The sequence below is a fragment of the Saccostrea cucullata genome, unplaced genomic scaffold, assembly GCF_032062105.1.
Source record: "Saccostrea cucullata isolate Sc308-1 unplaced genomic scaffold, CSIRO_AGI_Scuc_v1 ctg2877, whole genome shotgun sequence".
NCBI lineage: Eukaryota > Metazoa > Mollusca > Bivalvia > Ostreida > Ostreidae > Saccostrea > Saccostrea cuccullata.
The window spans coordinates 135,781-153,893 of NW_026922805.1; the positions used below are offsets into that span (position 1 = coordinate 135,781).

At 32.0% G+C, this 18,113-nt stretch overlaps 1 protein-coding gene across 1 annotated transcript; it reads left to right on the forward strand.

The window, feature by feature from the left end:
* The first annotated feature begins 9,824 nt into the window (after nt 1-9,824).
* On the forward strand, nt 9,825-17,028 carry LOC134262519 (microfibril-associated glycoprotein 4-like). The gene is made up of 5 exons (XM_062744919.1): nt 9,825-10,300; nt 10,413-10,576; nt 11,300-11,396; nt 11,828-11,995; nt 16,427-17,028. Exons 1-5 carry the CDS (start codon nt 9,907-9,909, stop codon nt 16,684-16,686), a joined length of 1,083 nt encoding a protein of 360 aa, XP_062600903.1. The 5' UTR covers nt 9,825-9,906; the 3' UTR covers nt 16,687-17,028.
* The last annotated feature ends 1,085 nt before the right edge of the window (nt 17,029-18,113 follow it).

The window sequence follows — 18,113 nt, forward strand, 5'->3', positions numbered from 1 at the left end:
AGCCACGTAGTTGGTTTTTTTTCCGTTTGTATTTTCTTCTATTCCTTGTTTCCATAAATCAATAACGGGTATTAATATAATTTTACTACTACTAAATATTGAGAATAATTACAAATTAAAAAAGAAATAAAGTACAGTCATAAAAATCAAATATAAGTTCAAGAAATTCGTTTTATCAGGATTAAATATATAAAATGTGCAATGAAAATAAAAAAAAAACACTTATACACTGTATATATTTTTTCTGTATACTTAGTATCTAATTCACCGTATATGTAAAAGGAATACAGTTATCTTTGCATTGTTCCGTTTTCTAAGTGAAGACTTCGATATTTCAATATTTTACATTACAAAAAATATACAGCACTCTGCAAAAGGTATAAAACAAGTTTTCTTGTTTATTTATTTATACAGTCATCTATTTTATTTTGGCAATTACTTAAAATGTAATATTAGGATACTTTATAATTTTTTGAACGAGTCTTTAGTCCTTTTTTGTTTTCATTCCATAGGCGTCGGAAGCAAATTGAAAGCGGAGGGCTAAACCACCTAAAAAGGTATATTCTATTCCCAATCCCCAATTTTCAATGCAGAGAAATTGTCTCTATTTGCAAAGAAAGTGAGGCCCCCTTAGCACCCCTCCCGGTTCCGACGCCCATGAATTCAATCCATAAGACTATATGACTTTCATAAAATAATTATCCATTGCTTATATTTACTTTTTTTAGAAACTCTTTCTTTAATTTATATTTCTAAAATCAATCAATACGTCAATAAAGTAAACATTTTCAGATACAGACGTGACTAAGGGCTTTGGAGTATATTTCGTAAAGTAAAAAAAAAGTACCTGTGCCCGGCTGCTTAAAGCGAGGGTTTCAAATTCATGTTAAGGTCAAAGGTAGAAACTTTTGGTTCCCTCAGGAAATTCCTGTCACAAGAACACCTGCAAAATATGAAAGTTCTCGGACTAAGATTTCAAAAGCTTTGGCCAAGGTTTAAGTTTTATAATGGTGGGTCAACCACTTATGTCAAGGTCAAATATATTTAAACCAATAAAAATGTCTTCTCATCATGGATACACTTGTAACGTATGAAAGCCTTAGCATTAACTGTTTTCAAAATGTGTGGATTTGGTAAAAGGTTTTGAAGGTTTTGGTAAAGCTGGGTCAAACTTACAGGACAAGAGGTCAAATTTTAAAGTACCCTTTGTAGGTCTTGTGGCAAGGAATCTCATTATATCAGGGGTTCCTTTGTTACATTACTGAATATTTAGTACTGGAAATGCAAATCCGGTGCTTATTCTGCTCTATCTCTGGGTATATTATGTTTTAATTTTATCAGGTTGGGACCAATCGCCCAAATGGTATAAAATAGTCCGTTTGGGATATAATATCTCAAATGGACTATTAATTTACAGTGCAAAAATTGAAAATTTTTAATTTGGCTATAAAAATCATAAATCCGCATCAGGACACTAAAAAGGAATAACTTTTGGTGAGCAAGTTTTTCTGCAACCCAACCGTTTGTTAGATCCATCCCCAAGAAGTTAAGGAACTTCGAGGGATCAATATCCTAAACAACGGGCATACAAGCGAACTTGTAAACGAAATTTATTCCTTTTTAAGTGCCCTGATGTGGATTTATGAACTATAGCCCCCCCCCCCCCCCCCCCCCCCCCCCCCCCCAAAAAAAAAAATTGCACGTCTGTAATTTTTTTCATTTTTATAGCCTGTTTGGGATATCATATCCCAAACGGACTATGGAAGGATGCCTCTGCCAAATTTATGAATTTTAGGCCCCTGAGTCAGAGGTTCTGGTGTAAGGACGAGGCTCTATTGATTATATAGTGAAATGGCTTAATTCTTTGAAAATTTTCTCTCTTGCTCCTGGTTTTAGGCCGATGCTCTAAGTACATAGTTATAATGAGGAGAGATGCCTCTTCAAAACGATGAGTTTCATGGTCTCTGAGTCAGGGTACTAAGGAGGTGGTTTCTAATGATCTTACTTGTATAAGAAAATGAATTTTTGTTTGAATCTTGTATTATTCAACAACTTATGACGAGCAAAGGTGTGTTTTGGGGAATTGTGATACTGGAGGATTGTCAACAAAAGTTCGTGGACAGTGAAGTTTTTGTTAAAATTAATGGTTTCTATATATCTCATGTATATCAAAATATTTCTTATGAAAATTCAAGTCAAGACCTTATATTTGTGGGGAAAAAATCGGGGTCTTTAAAGTTCGCGGATTATGCGAATCGACCAGTGTGACGCCAATTTCATTATTGCGTCAAACATTTTGATTTTGAACTTTTGATACATGTTTATGGACAAACACATCATGTACTTTATTATGTTCCATTGCAAAGTGCTGGCAATAATATTTATGTAAAAAGTATAATTTATTTAATTTTTAAAATTCAAAACAATACACAATAATTTACTTCGTCATCAATATAAATAAATCGTATACGAAGACTGCAATGTCCAGTCTGATGTTGTGCGAGGTTTATAACAATGTCAGGGATATACATTTTCATTAAATAGCATGTATTTTCAAATCCTTGTATGTGTCTCACACACTTAAAAAAATAGTATATTTTCTAATAATTTTGAGTTGTTTGAAGTAATATATTCTCTCTGACATTGTTTCAACCGTATTCAAACATATTTTTTTGATCGGACACTGTCCCCTTTGGACGCCCGACGACGAGTTTTTACACATATTAGTTACTGTTTTTGTTTAGTATTCTCACTTTCTATATATAGTTGATACTTAAAGTGGCACAGTGACGCACAAAGGGGAAAATTGACAAATGTAGAATTTTCGCATGACCTCTGTAAATTTTGTTCAATTCCTTAAAGTATTAGGTTTCAGAAAATTACAGGTTTCAGAACCAAAAAATTAAATTTTTATGGGGAAAAATAAAAGTAAAAATAATTTCTGTCTGCCCCAGAACGAAAATATTGCAAAATACCCTGGTACTTCTTCCTCCCTATTTTACGCGTGCGCAGAAAAGTGTTGAACAAGTTTCCATAGTTACCATGGTCTCAGGTGTCCACGAATGAATATAAGTAGACCAAAAAATCTTATGTAATCTTTTTAAAAAGTTGTTAGAACATATTTCTTACCTTTGCATGCTCCAGTTGAATTTTGTTTACAAGTTTGAGCTAAAAATAAGAGTAGCGTGTCCTTGACATACAAAACAACGAAACGGTAGATACAGCCTTTGTTTTTTGCAGTTTAATTGTCATATCTTCGCTATATACTCATAATTTTCGTAAGTCTTTCCCTGTATGCTACAGATATCTTAAAATTAAGATATGATTTCGACTCACTGTGCCGTTTTAAAATATCAAAATATGATTATAGCCTCTAAATTTGTGTTCCTTATAAATTTTATTAAGCTTCGACTTGTTTTATATGAAAAATGCTAGTAATAACTTGAATCCGAACGCTGCATTTCAAAGTTTATGGCATTTTAACCTTGGCCCTTGTGCACTATCTGCGATATTTAAAAACCCTGATTTTAAAAAAAATGTTACTAGTAGATTAATAAAAAAAAATCTATCGGACTTGGTTTTTCATAAGAAATATTGTGATAAACAAAAGATATATATAAAATCATATATTGTAACAGCAGCGGCATTATCCAAAGGGAGGGTGTACGTAGGCCTTGCCTTTTGCCCAATCCTTATTGTATTATTCAATAAAATATGTTTTAAGTAATCTTCTCAAGAACCATGGCCAAAATAGAAGCTTATTACAAAAATTAACAAGAAAACATTGTCGCCCGAGAGATAGATAATACAAAGTAAACAGTGGAAAAGAGGTTTGATTATCAAACCACTTCGATATGTGTGAAAAAGGCATGCGTCTAAATGATGGAGACGATAGTCTTGAAGATTATGAAAACTTATAGTCGGACGAAAATCGAACAGAAACGATTCCCTTTTAAACTTTATCAGTTCCTCAAGTAAATGTTGACTGCATAAATATAAATGAAAGAAGACACATGCATCACCTAGATATTAAGAAAAACGTGTTTCACTTTGAGAATATAAAGCACGAACTAGGTAGATTACGTTTTTATGCGACATGTAAAATCCGATGTTCTAAAAATAGGGACCTGTCGTTTTTTCGATAGTATTAAATCTGAAAAAAACATATATATATTTATCTATACAGATTCACTTTATGAAAGTAAATATTTTGTGTATCTCGTTATTTATAAAAGGAAAGAACATTGTGATTAAAAATCTTTTTAATGTTTAGAAAACCTTTAATTCTGAATAACTTCTCCCAGCGTAATCCCCGTGCACTAACACTTAAACATATAAGTATAGAACACCCCGGTTCTCTGGCTGCAATAAAAGAAACTTGTTTTTCATTCAAATTAGAATAAAAAAAGGGGCATAATGTTCCCATATTGATTATAAAATGTTGATTTTAGTAATATGCAACAGTAAAGTTTAAGATATGTTAATTCTGGTAACAGGTAAGGAGGTTAGGGGGTCAACAAATCTTTATATTAACCACTAGATATGATTTAATTCTTTAGATATGATACCTTAAGCTTTCCACCATCATTTGGCAAAGAAATATTTCAAAAATTATAGTTGCAAAATTTGATAATTTCATTAAATCTTTATATGGTACTTTTCTTAGATGGGAGATCAAAATACATGTAGTCTAAAAATGACCATAAAACCACTTTAAATTGTTTTCTTCCTCTTTTTACAAACGTCTGTTTTCATATTTATCTTTTTGGTTCTCTTATACGATGGGACTGACTTACAAAAATGAAGATATCGCTGATTATATTTCTAATTTTGCATTTTTCCTTCCATTATCTTGACTCTTTTCCTGTACATCTTTAACCCTTATTATGAAGAAGCCAATCCTGTAAGATGTGGAGTTCTCTTTCTATTCACGTAGTTTTTTTTTCGTTTTGTATTTTCTTCCGTATTTCTTTAGAACAATGAATATTTACTAACTACATTGTACTACTTAATCACAATAATTACAATCAAAGAAATAAAAAGCACAGTCATAATTAAAATTTACAAATATAAATTCCAGAAATGAATTTTTAGCAGAATAAAACATATAAACCTCAATATATACTGGATATTAAAAAAAATATATATATGTTCCTAATCTTTTTATGCCTTTTATCTAATTTACCGTAACTGTAAAAATACAGTTATCTTTACATTAATTGTTCTTTTTTAAGTGAAGACTGCGATATTTTAATATTACACAGTACAAACTATATACAGTGCTCTGCCGAAGGTATAAAACATGCTTTCTTAAAAACATTTATAAATACATGTACAAAAACTTACAATTATTTTCACTGACATGTATCCAACCCATTTTAAAACAAAATATAACGAATTATTATTTAATAATGCAAAGTCCATGTATTTATTACAACGAAAATAACTTATTATTTTTTGAATTACATAGAAAGTTCGTACAATTTTTTCAATTAAACTGTGACAGGGTGAATTTCAAACTGTAAAAAGTTGTTTGAAAGTATGAAAGGGCAAAAATAACACTGGTAAGAGCTTCCGCATATTGCCCAAGTGTAAAAGTAAGCCATAGGTCATGAACGTCAGCGCTCTTCTCAAAAGTCTAATATGTATTTGTAGTAGACCGTTTTTGAATTTCTTCCCTATCCCTTGAAGCAATATTAATATTTACTCATTGCTACTTATTAACAATAATTAGAAATAGAGGAAAAAAACTAAGTACAGTAACTGAAAAAACAAATATAAATCCGAGAAATTAATTCTTTAGCTTAAATATATAAACCTTTAAAATGCCAAAACCCCACTTTATCCTATATTTTTCTTTATCTTTTATCCAAATTATATGTAAAAATATAGTAACCTTTTTGTTTTTAAGTGAAGACTTTGATATTTTAATACTTCACAGTAAAAATAAACAGTGCTCTGCAAAATGTATAAACTTGACTTCTTAAGGTGAAATATCCTTCTGCTCCAAATTCACCAATATATTTTTTTGAATTCCAAACATTGATTTTGACCAGCAACATTTGTTTCAAATGGGAAAAAAGTTTAAAGTATGATTTTTTTTTCCAGAAATAAATATTACCTCGCATCATATTGTGAAGAAAATTTTATATAGTAAATAGAAAGATCAATTTTTTTTTAATCTCACTAAGAAATTAAAAATATGAGGTATATAGGAAAAAAATATTTACTATCATACTCATTCAATTCTCACGAGAAAACATCAGGAAGTTGTTTTTAAACTTTTTAAATCGGAATATCAAATCGGTTTTGTGCTTGTAAAATAATGCGCATCCATCCACAAGAGTTATCTTTCCATTATCGCCCTTGCCAATATTTTTTTTTTTGTAAAACAAATAACTCAAGTAGCTGCAGATCTGTAGCGTTATGGTTTTATATATTTGTCTTTCACACTAAACTGAAAAAACATTCCTTATATTTACATTTTACCTGTTTGGAGGCAACAAAAATATACCCAATATTAGAATTTCTCGCTGTCCTATTTTATTGCATTGTACTAGCGTCGATGCAGTCTCATTGTGACGTCACGTTAACGCACGTTTCTCCGTGTATATTTCTACGCGTGAGTATACACGAAAATGTTTTTCAAATCAATTTCACAGTAAGCTTACAAGAAAAACACAGCGAATGTAAATATATACATATATCATTTTTTCTTGCATTATCATTTAAGCAAATGACCCATTTGATATGAATATATTCAACGATAGTAAAACATAATAAAGGGGGGTAATCAAAGTTGAACCTGCTTTTTGATTGGTTAATTTGGATCTTGAATCTCGAAACTCGAATTTCGAATCTCGTATTTTGAATCTCGAATCGCGTATTTCGAATCTCGAATGAGCCTTCTGGGCTTTCGTAGATGAGAGATAACTTTCTTAAGACTTTTTTTTATATAAAATTTAGTGAATTGTCTTGTCAGATTACACAGAGTCCATTAATGAAGAGCATTCTATGGGCTACTGAATCAAATCTTTCCTATCGTAAAGATGTTGATTTTAGTTTATATTGCCAATATTTTCATTTATAATTTATAAAAGTTTATAATAAGCATTTATACTCAGTTCCATTAAACTGTGTAACTTAAAATCTTTCTATCTCCTAACATATACGTCTATTAATTGTTACAAAATCTTCAGATGTACAATCGTATTAGCTGCAGATCTGTAGCTTTATGGTTTTATATATTTGTCTTTGACCATAACGCTACAGATCCCTTAGTGCAAAAAAGGTGAAATTTACGGCGCAATATTTTTTTGCGCTCTTTTGTGGAGAATTTCTCCACTTTCTAGCTTTGGTCAATCAACTACCTTTCACTCCCTGATTCTAGACACATTCTGTAGCCAATATGTATAGTTTATCCACCTCCAAACCATTTATAGTTGTCCTACATGCAATAAACTCGCTGGATATGAATTTTCAGTAATCTAACAAACAATTTTCATCAAGGGAGTTTTTCACTTGTAGAGACGACTATAAAGGGTTGGGAGATGGAGAAAATATACAGATTGATTAAATAATGTGTCTAGAATTAGGGGTTGAAAGGTAGTTGCTTGAACGATGCTGGAAAGTGGAGGCATTCTCCCCAATGCTAGCGCGCTTCATGAAATATGCCTACGTGACAAGTCGGTGTGATTCACACACCAATAACTCACACAAAACTAAAAAACATTCCTTAATTAAACGAAATAAAAAGAAATTTTAGGTTACATTTCGGAATATATATATATAAATTCTTATTTTTCCTCATTAAACAAAACAATAGTTACGAATATAGAATATTTTATGGTCTTATCATCGCGGAGTTCTTAGATCGACATTTTTAAAATAAGAACATTGATGAGGGAGAAAATTATTATTTATATGAAATACTTAGAAGGGTACATTTCTTTACATTGTGCCCCCTCCATAATTTTATGATTTTGCCGATATATAAAATACTATAGAAATCATAACTACATATGCTTGTACCCCCTAAATAAAAACATCTGATGACTTTAGGCTATTTGCTTTGTTTTTGGTTGTCAAGAATTTTTTTGTAGTTGAAAACTGAAAATTTATGGCTGTGCACCCCCCCCCCCCACAATAGTAAAAAAATTATGTTTGGAAAAAAGTGGGATGTATGTACCGTATATACTCGCCTATAAGTCGGATTTGTGGGAGTGAATTTCTGGTCGAAAACTCTATGTCCTACTTATAGGCGAGCTATAAAATGAATGGTATTATATGAGGTCGGTCCCTCTGAAATATAAGCTTATTAAGTGCAACCGACTTATAGGCGAGTATATACGATACTGTTAATCTAGGGATACAACCATGTATCCAAAGTAGATAACACGAAATATATATATTCTTTATATAAATCTCTTATGACATTTGTGAAGCTATTATAAATTAATTAAGCATATCTTGCAGACCAAAATCCCATATTTCTTTAAATTTCGTTTTGATAATATAAAACACTTTTTCTTGCGTTGTAATTTAATCAAATGACCTCCTCGGTATTAAAATACTCAACGATTTCTTAATGGTAAAAAATAATAAAGGGGAGTAATTGAATCTCAAATCGCCTTTTGATTGGTTATTTTGGATCTTGAATCTCGAAACTCGAATTTCGAATCTCGAATTTCGAATCTCGTATTTCGAATCTCGAATCTCGAATGAGCCTTCTGGGCTTTCCTACTCATCGGAGGGATAATTCACCCTAGAATAAATATTAATACAAAAATTTGCATTTTTTCCCAGTAACATGCATCCAACCCTTTCAAAACTAAATATGACGAATAATTATTTATATATTTGTGCAACTGCATGTATTTATTACAACAAGAATGACATAGATCTTTTTACGTTATAGAAAATTCAAATTTTTAATTGTCAAAATGATAAAACATGGACAACAGACACTTTAAAATATGTATATTTTGATGTCACGGAGCAATTTAATTTTTTTGACACTTTACCATTCTCAAAAAATTCTCAAAATTAAAAAGACAGATTACTCGGATCCAATACATTATGAAAGTTAATTTAAAAGCAAGTATGTTAAAAAAGAGGGTTGTACAATTTACTCTGCTGATCGTAGAAGCCGTGCTGGTTTTTTTTATTTATTTATTTTAACAACAGTTTTATAATGAACAGCTCCAGTTAGATAAATACAGTTGCTGCTTCAAAAACATATTAAGGAGAGAGAGAGAGAGAGAGAGAGAGAGAGAGAGAGAGAGAGAGAGAGAGAGAGAGAGAAAGAGAGAGCATCTACAGGGACAGATACGATACTTCTGAAAAGATTGTGTTCATTGTCTTGTAACTTAACCCTAGATGTGTTGTAAGTTTTTATGACAATCTATGACAAAGTGGCATTGCTTTTGAACATTTAACATTTTACAACGTAATCAAGTTTATATCCAAATAATTTTAAATATTCTTTAATATAAAACCTCATCTTATAATATACGTTTAAAAAATATGAAAAGGTGTTGTAATTGTACTTTTCGACATATTAAAAAGTGAATTTAAATAAATACAAAGTCATCTTAAGTATTAACTATTTTTCTTAATATCTGTCATGTAAAAATGATATTTTTTTTTAAGTTTTGAAAGTTGGTACATTTATACAAAATAATGTTACATGTATAATGGTATGTTATGCCAGCTTTCCTCTGAATTTGACGTAAACATCCTGAATTTTTTCTTGATTGTCAAATAAAAATCGCTGCTTAAAATTAACATTAAAAGTGTTGCGGAAGAGAAATATTTTAGGGAAAATTTAAATTTCCTGTTTAAGGGTATATAAACTACGGATTCTTTGTGGAGACACTTATATCAAGACAGCGAGAAAGTAAAACCATGGCAGGAGTGTGGACGGCTTCCCTCGTGTTCGGCTTGTTCGTTTGTGTCGCTAGGTCTCAGCAAATTTATCATAACGAAAATAATGACTGCGTCCGTAATGAGCAAACAATGTTAATTTTGAAAGATCAGATTAATTTTCTAAAACAGGAGAACGCGAGAGAAATTAATTCCTTAAGGCAAGAGAACGCGAGAGAAATTAATTCATTAAGGCAAGAGAACGCAAGAAAAATTGATTCATTAACAAAGGAGAACGCGAGAAAAATTGATTTCTTAACAATGGAGAACGCAAGGATTAAGGAATATTTTGATGAGATGCTTAGCATCCTGAAAAAAAATATTTCCGATTCCGAAGAAGATTTAAAGAGCAGTATATTGAAAATCATCACAAATGGTAACTCTCTCTCTCTCTCTCTCTCTCTCTCTCTCTCTCTCTCTCTCTCTCTCAGAGTGCATTTTATATAACGATTATTCTCATTTTAGGTAATTTATTCTTTTTCTTTCAGGGTTAAACTTAAAGAAAGATTGTAATGACCTCTACATTAATGGTAATACAAAATCTGGTGTGTATGACATTAATCCGTCTGGTGTATATAAGATAAATCCGTCTGGTATCGAAAGCAAGATCAGTGTCTTCTGTGATATGATGGTTGTAGGCGGAGGTTGGACAGTAAGATCTCTCTCTCTCTCTCTCTCTCTCTCTGTCTCTCTCTCTCTCTCTCTCTCTCTCTCTCTCTCTCTCTCTCTCTCTCTCTCTCTCTCTCTCTCTCTCTCTCTCTCTCTCTCTCTCTCTGTCTCTCTCTCTCTCTCTCTCTCTCTCTCTCTGTCTCTCTCTCTCTCTCTCTCTCTCTCTCTCTCTCTCTCTCTCTCTCTCTCTCTCTGTGTGTGTCTCTCTCTCTCTCTCTCTCTGTCTCTCTCTCTCTGTCTCTATCAACTCATCAATTTCAGGTACTAGCTATTGATTTTCGATTGTAATTGATAAATCTTTGATTTTAAAACTGATATGAAATCTTTTTGATGAAACCACGAGAAATGACGCTAAATGGTCATTGAATGATTTTTTTCTAGCCTAAGTTGCTGAAAGATACTAACATTCTAGCAGTAAATATGTTTAATTGCTAAGTAGAATAATTTTTTTTATAATTTCATGAATTAAATTTTATTTACTTGAAATAGTTGTTGAGAGTAGATATTAAGTAGATTTTTGTATGAAAGTTTTTTTTTTTCAAAAAGCTCATAACTTGAAAAAATTGCATATATAAAAACAAAATAGGCACATTTAAAAGATTATTTTAATGAATAATCTATTTGAAACATTGTTCACAGTATAACATAGCAATCAAAAACGTCACTACTTTCATTAGTTACCCCTCTTTAATTTATAAATCTCTAGGCAATCCAGAAGCGGGTCAGTGGATCCGTGAGATTCAACAGGACGTGGACTGAGTACAAGACTGGGTTCGGGAGTCCTAACGACTCTTACTGGATTGGTAATTAATAAACATAAAAATAATATAAATGGTTACAAAGGAAAAAGGCAAAATTATGGTTACCGAAGGGGGTGGGGGGAGAACTATTTCCAGAGTAAGAAATGGTTTCCTCTCTCGGGGAATCATAATTTGCTATTTCAATTGTGTCCATTACATAACTGTATAATATTTTTTTGTTACTTTAGGGGATGGTGTTTTCTTTCTGATTATGAACAGTGTTGATTTGTATTTTAATTTAAATAAACTTTATATCAATTCATGTTATATAAAACGATTTCTTTACATTGATTTTTAAAACATGTAGTATCTTACTGATAAAATGGATTTTCTGCATACATTTACAACTTTTTGTAGTAATTTATGAAAACAATCCTCAAATAAACAAGTTTGTTTTATGAATTCATTTATAACACAAAGATACCATATTTAAGGGGATGACGTCATTCATCAACTTACAAAGGGAAGGAACTCCTCCCTGTACGTTTCCATCACACTTACCAATAGGACAAAGCTCTATGAATTATACAACCAGTTCTCTGTTGATGATGAAGCCAACCAATACAGACTTTTCCTTGGAGGACCAGCAACCGGGACCCTGGGTAGGTAGAAGAAAAACGAATGACGATAACTTAATAAAGAGAGAGAGAGGACCAGGTACCGGGACACTAGGTAGGTAAAAGTGAGCAGAATATACAAATAGCGATCAATAAGTAGTGAGGGAGAGAGAGAATTAGTTTTGTCTGTTTCTAGTGACAGGTAATAAACAACCAAAAAACCATTTTTCTGAGGACCAGTTCTATTGTTAGGTGAGTATTGGGAGGAATGCATGAATATATATGTTATGCAAGTGCCGAAAATAGAAATTCGTTCAGTATGTGCTTTAAGGTGGAACGCCACACCACTTTTTTTATGGATCTTTGTGACATCCATTTTAAACAATGGTTTCAGCATTGAAAGGCCATTATTCACTCTTAATTATCTTATATTAATTTTTTTTGTATTTTTTCAAAGAATATGAAAAAAATCATTTATATTCAAATAAGTTGTTTTCGAGTTAAAAGTTTGCTGTAAATGAATGCATCATATGAATATCTTATAAAATACGAGGGTTGTCCCAAAATTCCGTAGACTGAGCTCATATCTTTTAAAGAAATTATGTATCTTAATAAAATTTACAAGGTGGATAAAGCGTGTTCTTGGCAGATAAATTACAAAGTTTTACGATGTTTACTTGAAAACTTTTCGAGTAATAACATTTAAAGTTATATTGTTGTCTAACACCCGGTGCAAACTGCAACGTCAAAAAATACAAATGTCAACAGTTCAAATTTTTGGAGAAAATATTTCAATTACCAGAATCAAATTCTTAAATTAAACGAAACGATCATAGTTATAAATGTGAAATATCTTAATTACTATGATATGATGAAACATTAAAATATGTAAACAAAGTATATGCATGTACAAGTATGAAATAATAATAATTTGAAAACGCTACATTTCTACGGGCTTTTCGTCTGTTTTCTCTAAGGGAGTTGCACAATGCAACTCTTGCCCATTTCTTAGCCCCGTCTTTTATCTTAGCTACTGTTATTTACATATACATAGAGAAACCGTTTTAATCATTTTAAATACGCAGGATGAGAAAAAGTTTCCTAGTCTACCAAACCGTTGTGACTGGTACATTTTTGTAAGAGTAAATTCAGGATCAAAACACTTGATCATAGTGCAGTGTGCCGCCTGTGCCAACGCAGCCGCCATTTTTCAGAAAGTCGGATTTCAACCTCATGTATATAACATATTTCATAATATTTATCAAAGCATAAGCACCAAAATTTGGAGAACTGTAGTTAATAGAACAGTATTAAGAATTTACATTTCCATTACAAAAATACGGAGTAGTAATTACTTTTCCGTAGGGTTTTAAATATAATATAAAAAAATTTAATTGCAACTCTAGGGTATTGCGCCGCCTACCTACACCAGATAATGAAATGTGTTTTTTAAATTGGAATAATTTGTTACTCCATATTTGTCCATAAATTTATTAGATAGTGTTGGTTTTATCTATATACAAAGTTTCATTAATGTATGACATAGGTTTCCAACAAAACAACGCTTGTCTACGGAATTTTGGGAAAACCCTCGTATGTCAAGGAAGTCTGGTTAGACTAATTTGTTTTTAGAAAAAAATATTTATGAAAATACAACACATTATGTGTGAATATTTTTTAAACCTTTGGTTAAAAACACCATAAAACTAGTCACAACTAAGGAAAACACGTTTGTCAATCATATTTTAAAAAGAAATTGAAACAGAATTGAGACATTTTAAGATAAATTATATTTTTTAATATTTGGACTTAACCCGATCAAAATTAAACCCCGATCAAAATTAACACAATATGACTAAAATGCTATTATTGCCTCTTCATGTGTTTACAATGAAGAAATCTATTTTATTAGGTCACCTGAGTAAACTCAGGTGACCTATTGCTATCCGTTTTCGTCTGTCGTCGTTCGTCGTACGTCGTACGTCGTTCGTAAACTTTTGAACATTTTCAGCTTCTTCTCTGCAACCACTGAACCAATTTCAACCAAATTTGGCATAAAGCATCTATGGGTTAAGGGGAACAAAGATTGTGAATTTCATGATCCCTGCCCCCCTTGGGCCTGAGGGTGGGGCCAAAACCACTTAAATTAATGCAATCTTTAAAAATCTTCTTCTTTACTCCTGGACATCAAGTAGTCAAACTGTTGGTATGATTGTAATCAGCATTGAGTCCTCTACCAAAATTGTGAAATTCATGGCCCTGGGCTCAGGGGTTCTAGTGCTAGGGTGCGGGCTAAATAAGTATATAGTGAAAATGCATTATTTCTTTGAAAATCTTCTTCTCTGCTCCTTGGTATTAAATAAACCAACTAAGTAGATAGTTATGATGAGCAAGAGTGCCTCTACCAAAATTGTGAATTTTATGAACCAGGGTCAGGGGTTCTGGTGTTAGGGCGGGGCTCTATTGATTATATACAGTGAAAATACATGATTTCTTTGAAAATCTTCTTCTCTGCTCCTAGGTATTAAATAAACTAACTAAGTACATAGTTATGATGAGCATGAGTGCCTCTACCAAAATTGTGAATCTTATGCCCCAGGGTCAAGAGTTCTGGTGTTGCGAGAGGGGGGGGGCTCTATTGATTATATAGTGAAAATACACGAATTCTTTGAAAATCTTCTTCTCTGCTCCTAGGTATTAAATAAACTAACTAAGTGCATAGTTATGAAGAGCAAGAGTGCCTCTACCAAAATTGTGAATTTTATGGTCCCAGGGTCAAGGGTTCTGGTGTTGGGGGGGCTCTATAGATTATATTGTAAAAATATATGAATTCTTTGAAAATCTTCTTCTCTTCTCCTAGGTATTAAATAAACTAACGAAGTGCATAGTTATGATGAGCAAGAGTGCTTTTACCAAAATTGTGAATATTATGGCCCCAGGGTCAGGGGTTCTGGTGTGTGTGTGTGGGGGGGGGGGGCTCTATTGATTATATAGTGAAAATACATTAAATCCTTGAAAATTTTCTTCTCTGTCTCTGGGTATGAAGCAGAGGAACTACCTATATAGTTATAATTAGCAGGGGCCCTAATCTTGTAGAATTGTGAATTTCAAGGACTCAGGGTCAGGGGTGGGGGTGGGGCTCTACTTATACTGAAAATGAATTAATTGTTTGAAATCTGCTCCTTTGTATTTATAAAACATTTATTTATTTTTTGATAGGCAATTTTAAGGGTGCCTTTTTAAAATTTGTGCAATGTGTGGACCCAGGGTCAGGGGTTTATTTCACAGTGTTAGGGGCACTACTGATTATTGCTGAATATTACTGATTAGTTGGAATGCATTTTTGTTCCCCTTCCTTGCGTATGGGTATTCAGTACCCCTGCGAGGTGGTCATGAATAATTTATGAATTTCCTTGAATTTTTCATGAATTTTTTTCATGAAATGTTCATGAAACGTTCATGCAGATCCTATGAACTTATTATTGGGCATTTTCAAATCAATAAACCAAGCTAAGCAACTGCTAAGTGTATTGTTATGATGATCAGTGGTGCCTCTTTCAAAATTGTGAATGCCATATAGCATCTGGCTTAAAACATGAATCAAATTCAATAACTGGAAAGTTGTTGCAGAATGCTCAGGTGACCTATAAGGCCCGTGGGCCTCTTGTTGTCAGTTTCAATAATGTTTTAACCCTTATAACACCCAATCAGAAAAGTGTTCTTTCGAAAATGTTATTTATTTCCAATAATTTACAATTACGGTTGGGATCGGTTTAATTTTGATCGGGATTGGCAAAAAAAAAAAAAAAAAAATAATAATAATTTCTCTAAAATTTGGCAATTTCGTTTCAATTTCTTTTATAAATATGATTAATGAACATGCTCTCCCAAGTTATGACTGGTTTTAAGATGATTTTATCCACATGTTTAAAAAATATTCACAAATTATGTGTTTCATTTTCATAAATATTTTATTTAAAAAGAATTAATATCTATATGGCTTTTCTTTGCATATTTTATTAGGTATTCATGTGATGCATTCATTTACAGCAAAATGTTTTAGCTTATGACAGCATTTCAATACTGAAACCATTGTTTAAAAAGGTTAACTCGGAGATCTATAAAATAAAAAGTTAGTGTGGCATTCCTACATAAAGACAGTAACCCCCTCCCCCTTGATTATATGCCCTTGGCCCAAAGATATCTTTATTCATTTTTTTTCTATATCTTCTAGTACACATTAACATTGCCATCCAAATGTATGAAATTTTCAAATTTATTTAAATTACATATTCGTAAACAGTCAATATAAAACATCGAATGACAGACAACAGAAGAAAAACAAGCAATACTTTTTGACACGATTCTTTACTTCTTTTATCTTGAATAATGCGTATATTTTTCTTTAGTTTTAAGTTTTATGTAGATAATGAGATAATAGGTGTGTGTGTAATATTTTATCTTTGATTACTTTAGGAGACGCTATGCTATATACCGTGAATTCTGCCGGAGACCTGTCCGGGATGTCGTTCTCCACCCTGGACAGAGACCACGACAGAACTAGTGATAACTGTGCTGTAAGTAAGGGAGGAGGGGGAGGCTGGTGGTACAACGCGTGTCACCTCGCCAACCTTAACGGTCCCTGGTCCCCGGCTGAATGGGACAGTCCCTGGTCTCCTACCGTGATGAATAGTGGGGAGATAAGGGAGACACTCATGATGATAAAGCCCCACTGACTGTTATAGCTTACATATTGAACAGTACATTGTAATTTGAATATTTAATCCCTTTAAAGATGTATATAGAATATGTGCATTGATTGAAAAATGTATATTAAATTTTAACATTTAATCGAATTTATAGTTATGGAAAGTGCATGTAAATACAAAGTCAAATACTTTTATATCAAATCATTATGGCTTTAGTCTTGTTATAACGGTGTCGTCGATGTATTATTACAAATAACAAACTTATAGATATAATAGTATTATGTGTTATAATTTTAATGAACAGTCCTATCACGTTCTGAAAACAATGTTATAACCTGAAATCCTAAAACAAAGTAACCCAGCAAACTATCTACTTAAATAATTTTCGTTTTGTTATATTATTATTTGTCATTTTATTATTTATTATTGTATTTTAAGCATATAAATAATAAAGAAATTTTTTAATAATCTCCATGAATTGTAACTGATCCCGGTGAAAGGTCAGATGATTGAGGAGAAGTAGAAAATAACTCTATCAGTGTACAGGTGTGTAACTCTATCTGTGTACAGGTGTGTAACTCTATCTGTGTACAGGTGTGTAACTCTATCTGTGTACAGGTGTGTAAATCTATAAGTCTAAATGTGCGTAACTCTATCAGTCTACATGTGTGTAACTCTATCAGTCTACATGTGTGTAACTCTATCAGTCTACATGTGTGTAACTCTATCAGTCTTCACGTCTGTTACTCGATTAGTCTAAACGTGTGTTACTCTAGCTATCAGTCTACACGTGTGTAACTCTATCAGTCTACATGTGTGTAACTCTATCAGTCTACACGTGTGTAACTCTATCAGTCTACACATGTGTAACTCTATAAGTCTATCATCTCCATATACGTGTGTAGATTAAATACGTAGATTTTCTTTCCTATACAAATATTTGTCGTTACTTGCGTGTGTACTTCAGTGTAAGTATAAAGTGTGTGGAAATGCTGGATTTGAATGCCGAATCAATTAATTGTAGAACAAATGGTTGTATGATTTTTTATGTCATGAAGGCTGTGACAGAACAACTTCATAATCGTAAACAAACGTCGCGCTTATTTTGAGTGTTTGAAGTTTCTAAGATAGCTTCAGAAACTTTAACGTTATATTGATATAATTATATGTTAATCTTTTAGACAATATTGCTACCGATCATGCAATGCAAAAAATTGCAATCTGTAGACTAATATTTTTTTTTAATTTTCTGACATTTTACAAAAATTTTTGATTTTATTTTTGGGGGAGGGTGTCTCAAGGGAGGTCTATAATAGGATAAAGAAATATATAATATAAAACAGGTTAATAACAGAATGGATAAAATAAAACAGGTTAATAACAGAATGGATGAAATAAATAAAGTCCATACCAGAATGGATAAAATAAAACAGGTTGATATCAGAATGGATGAA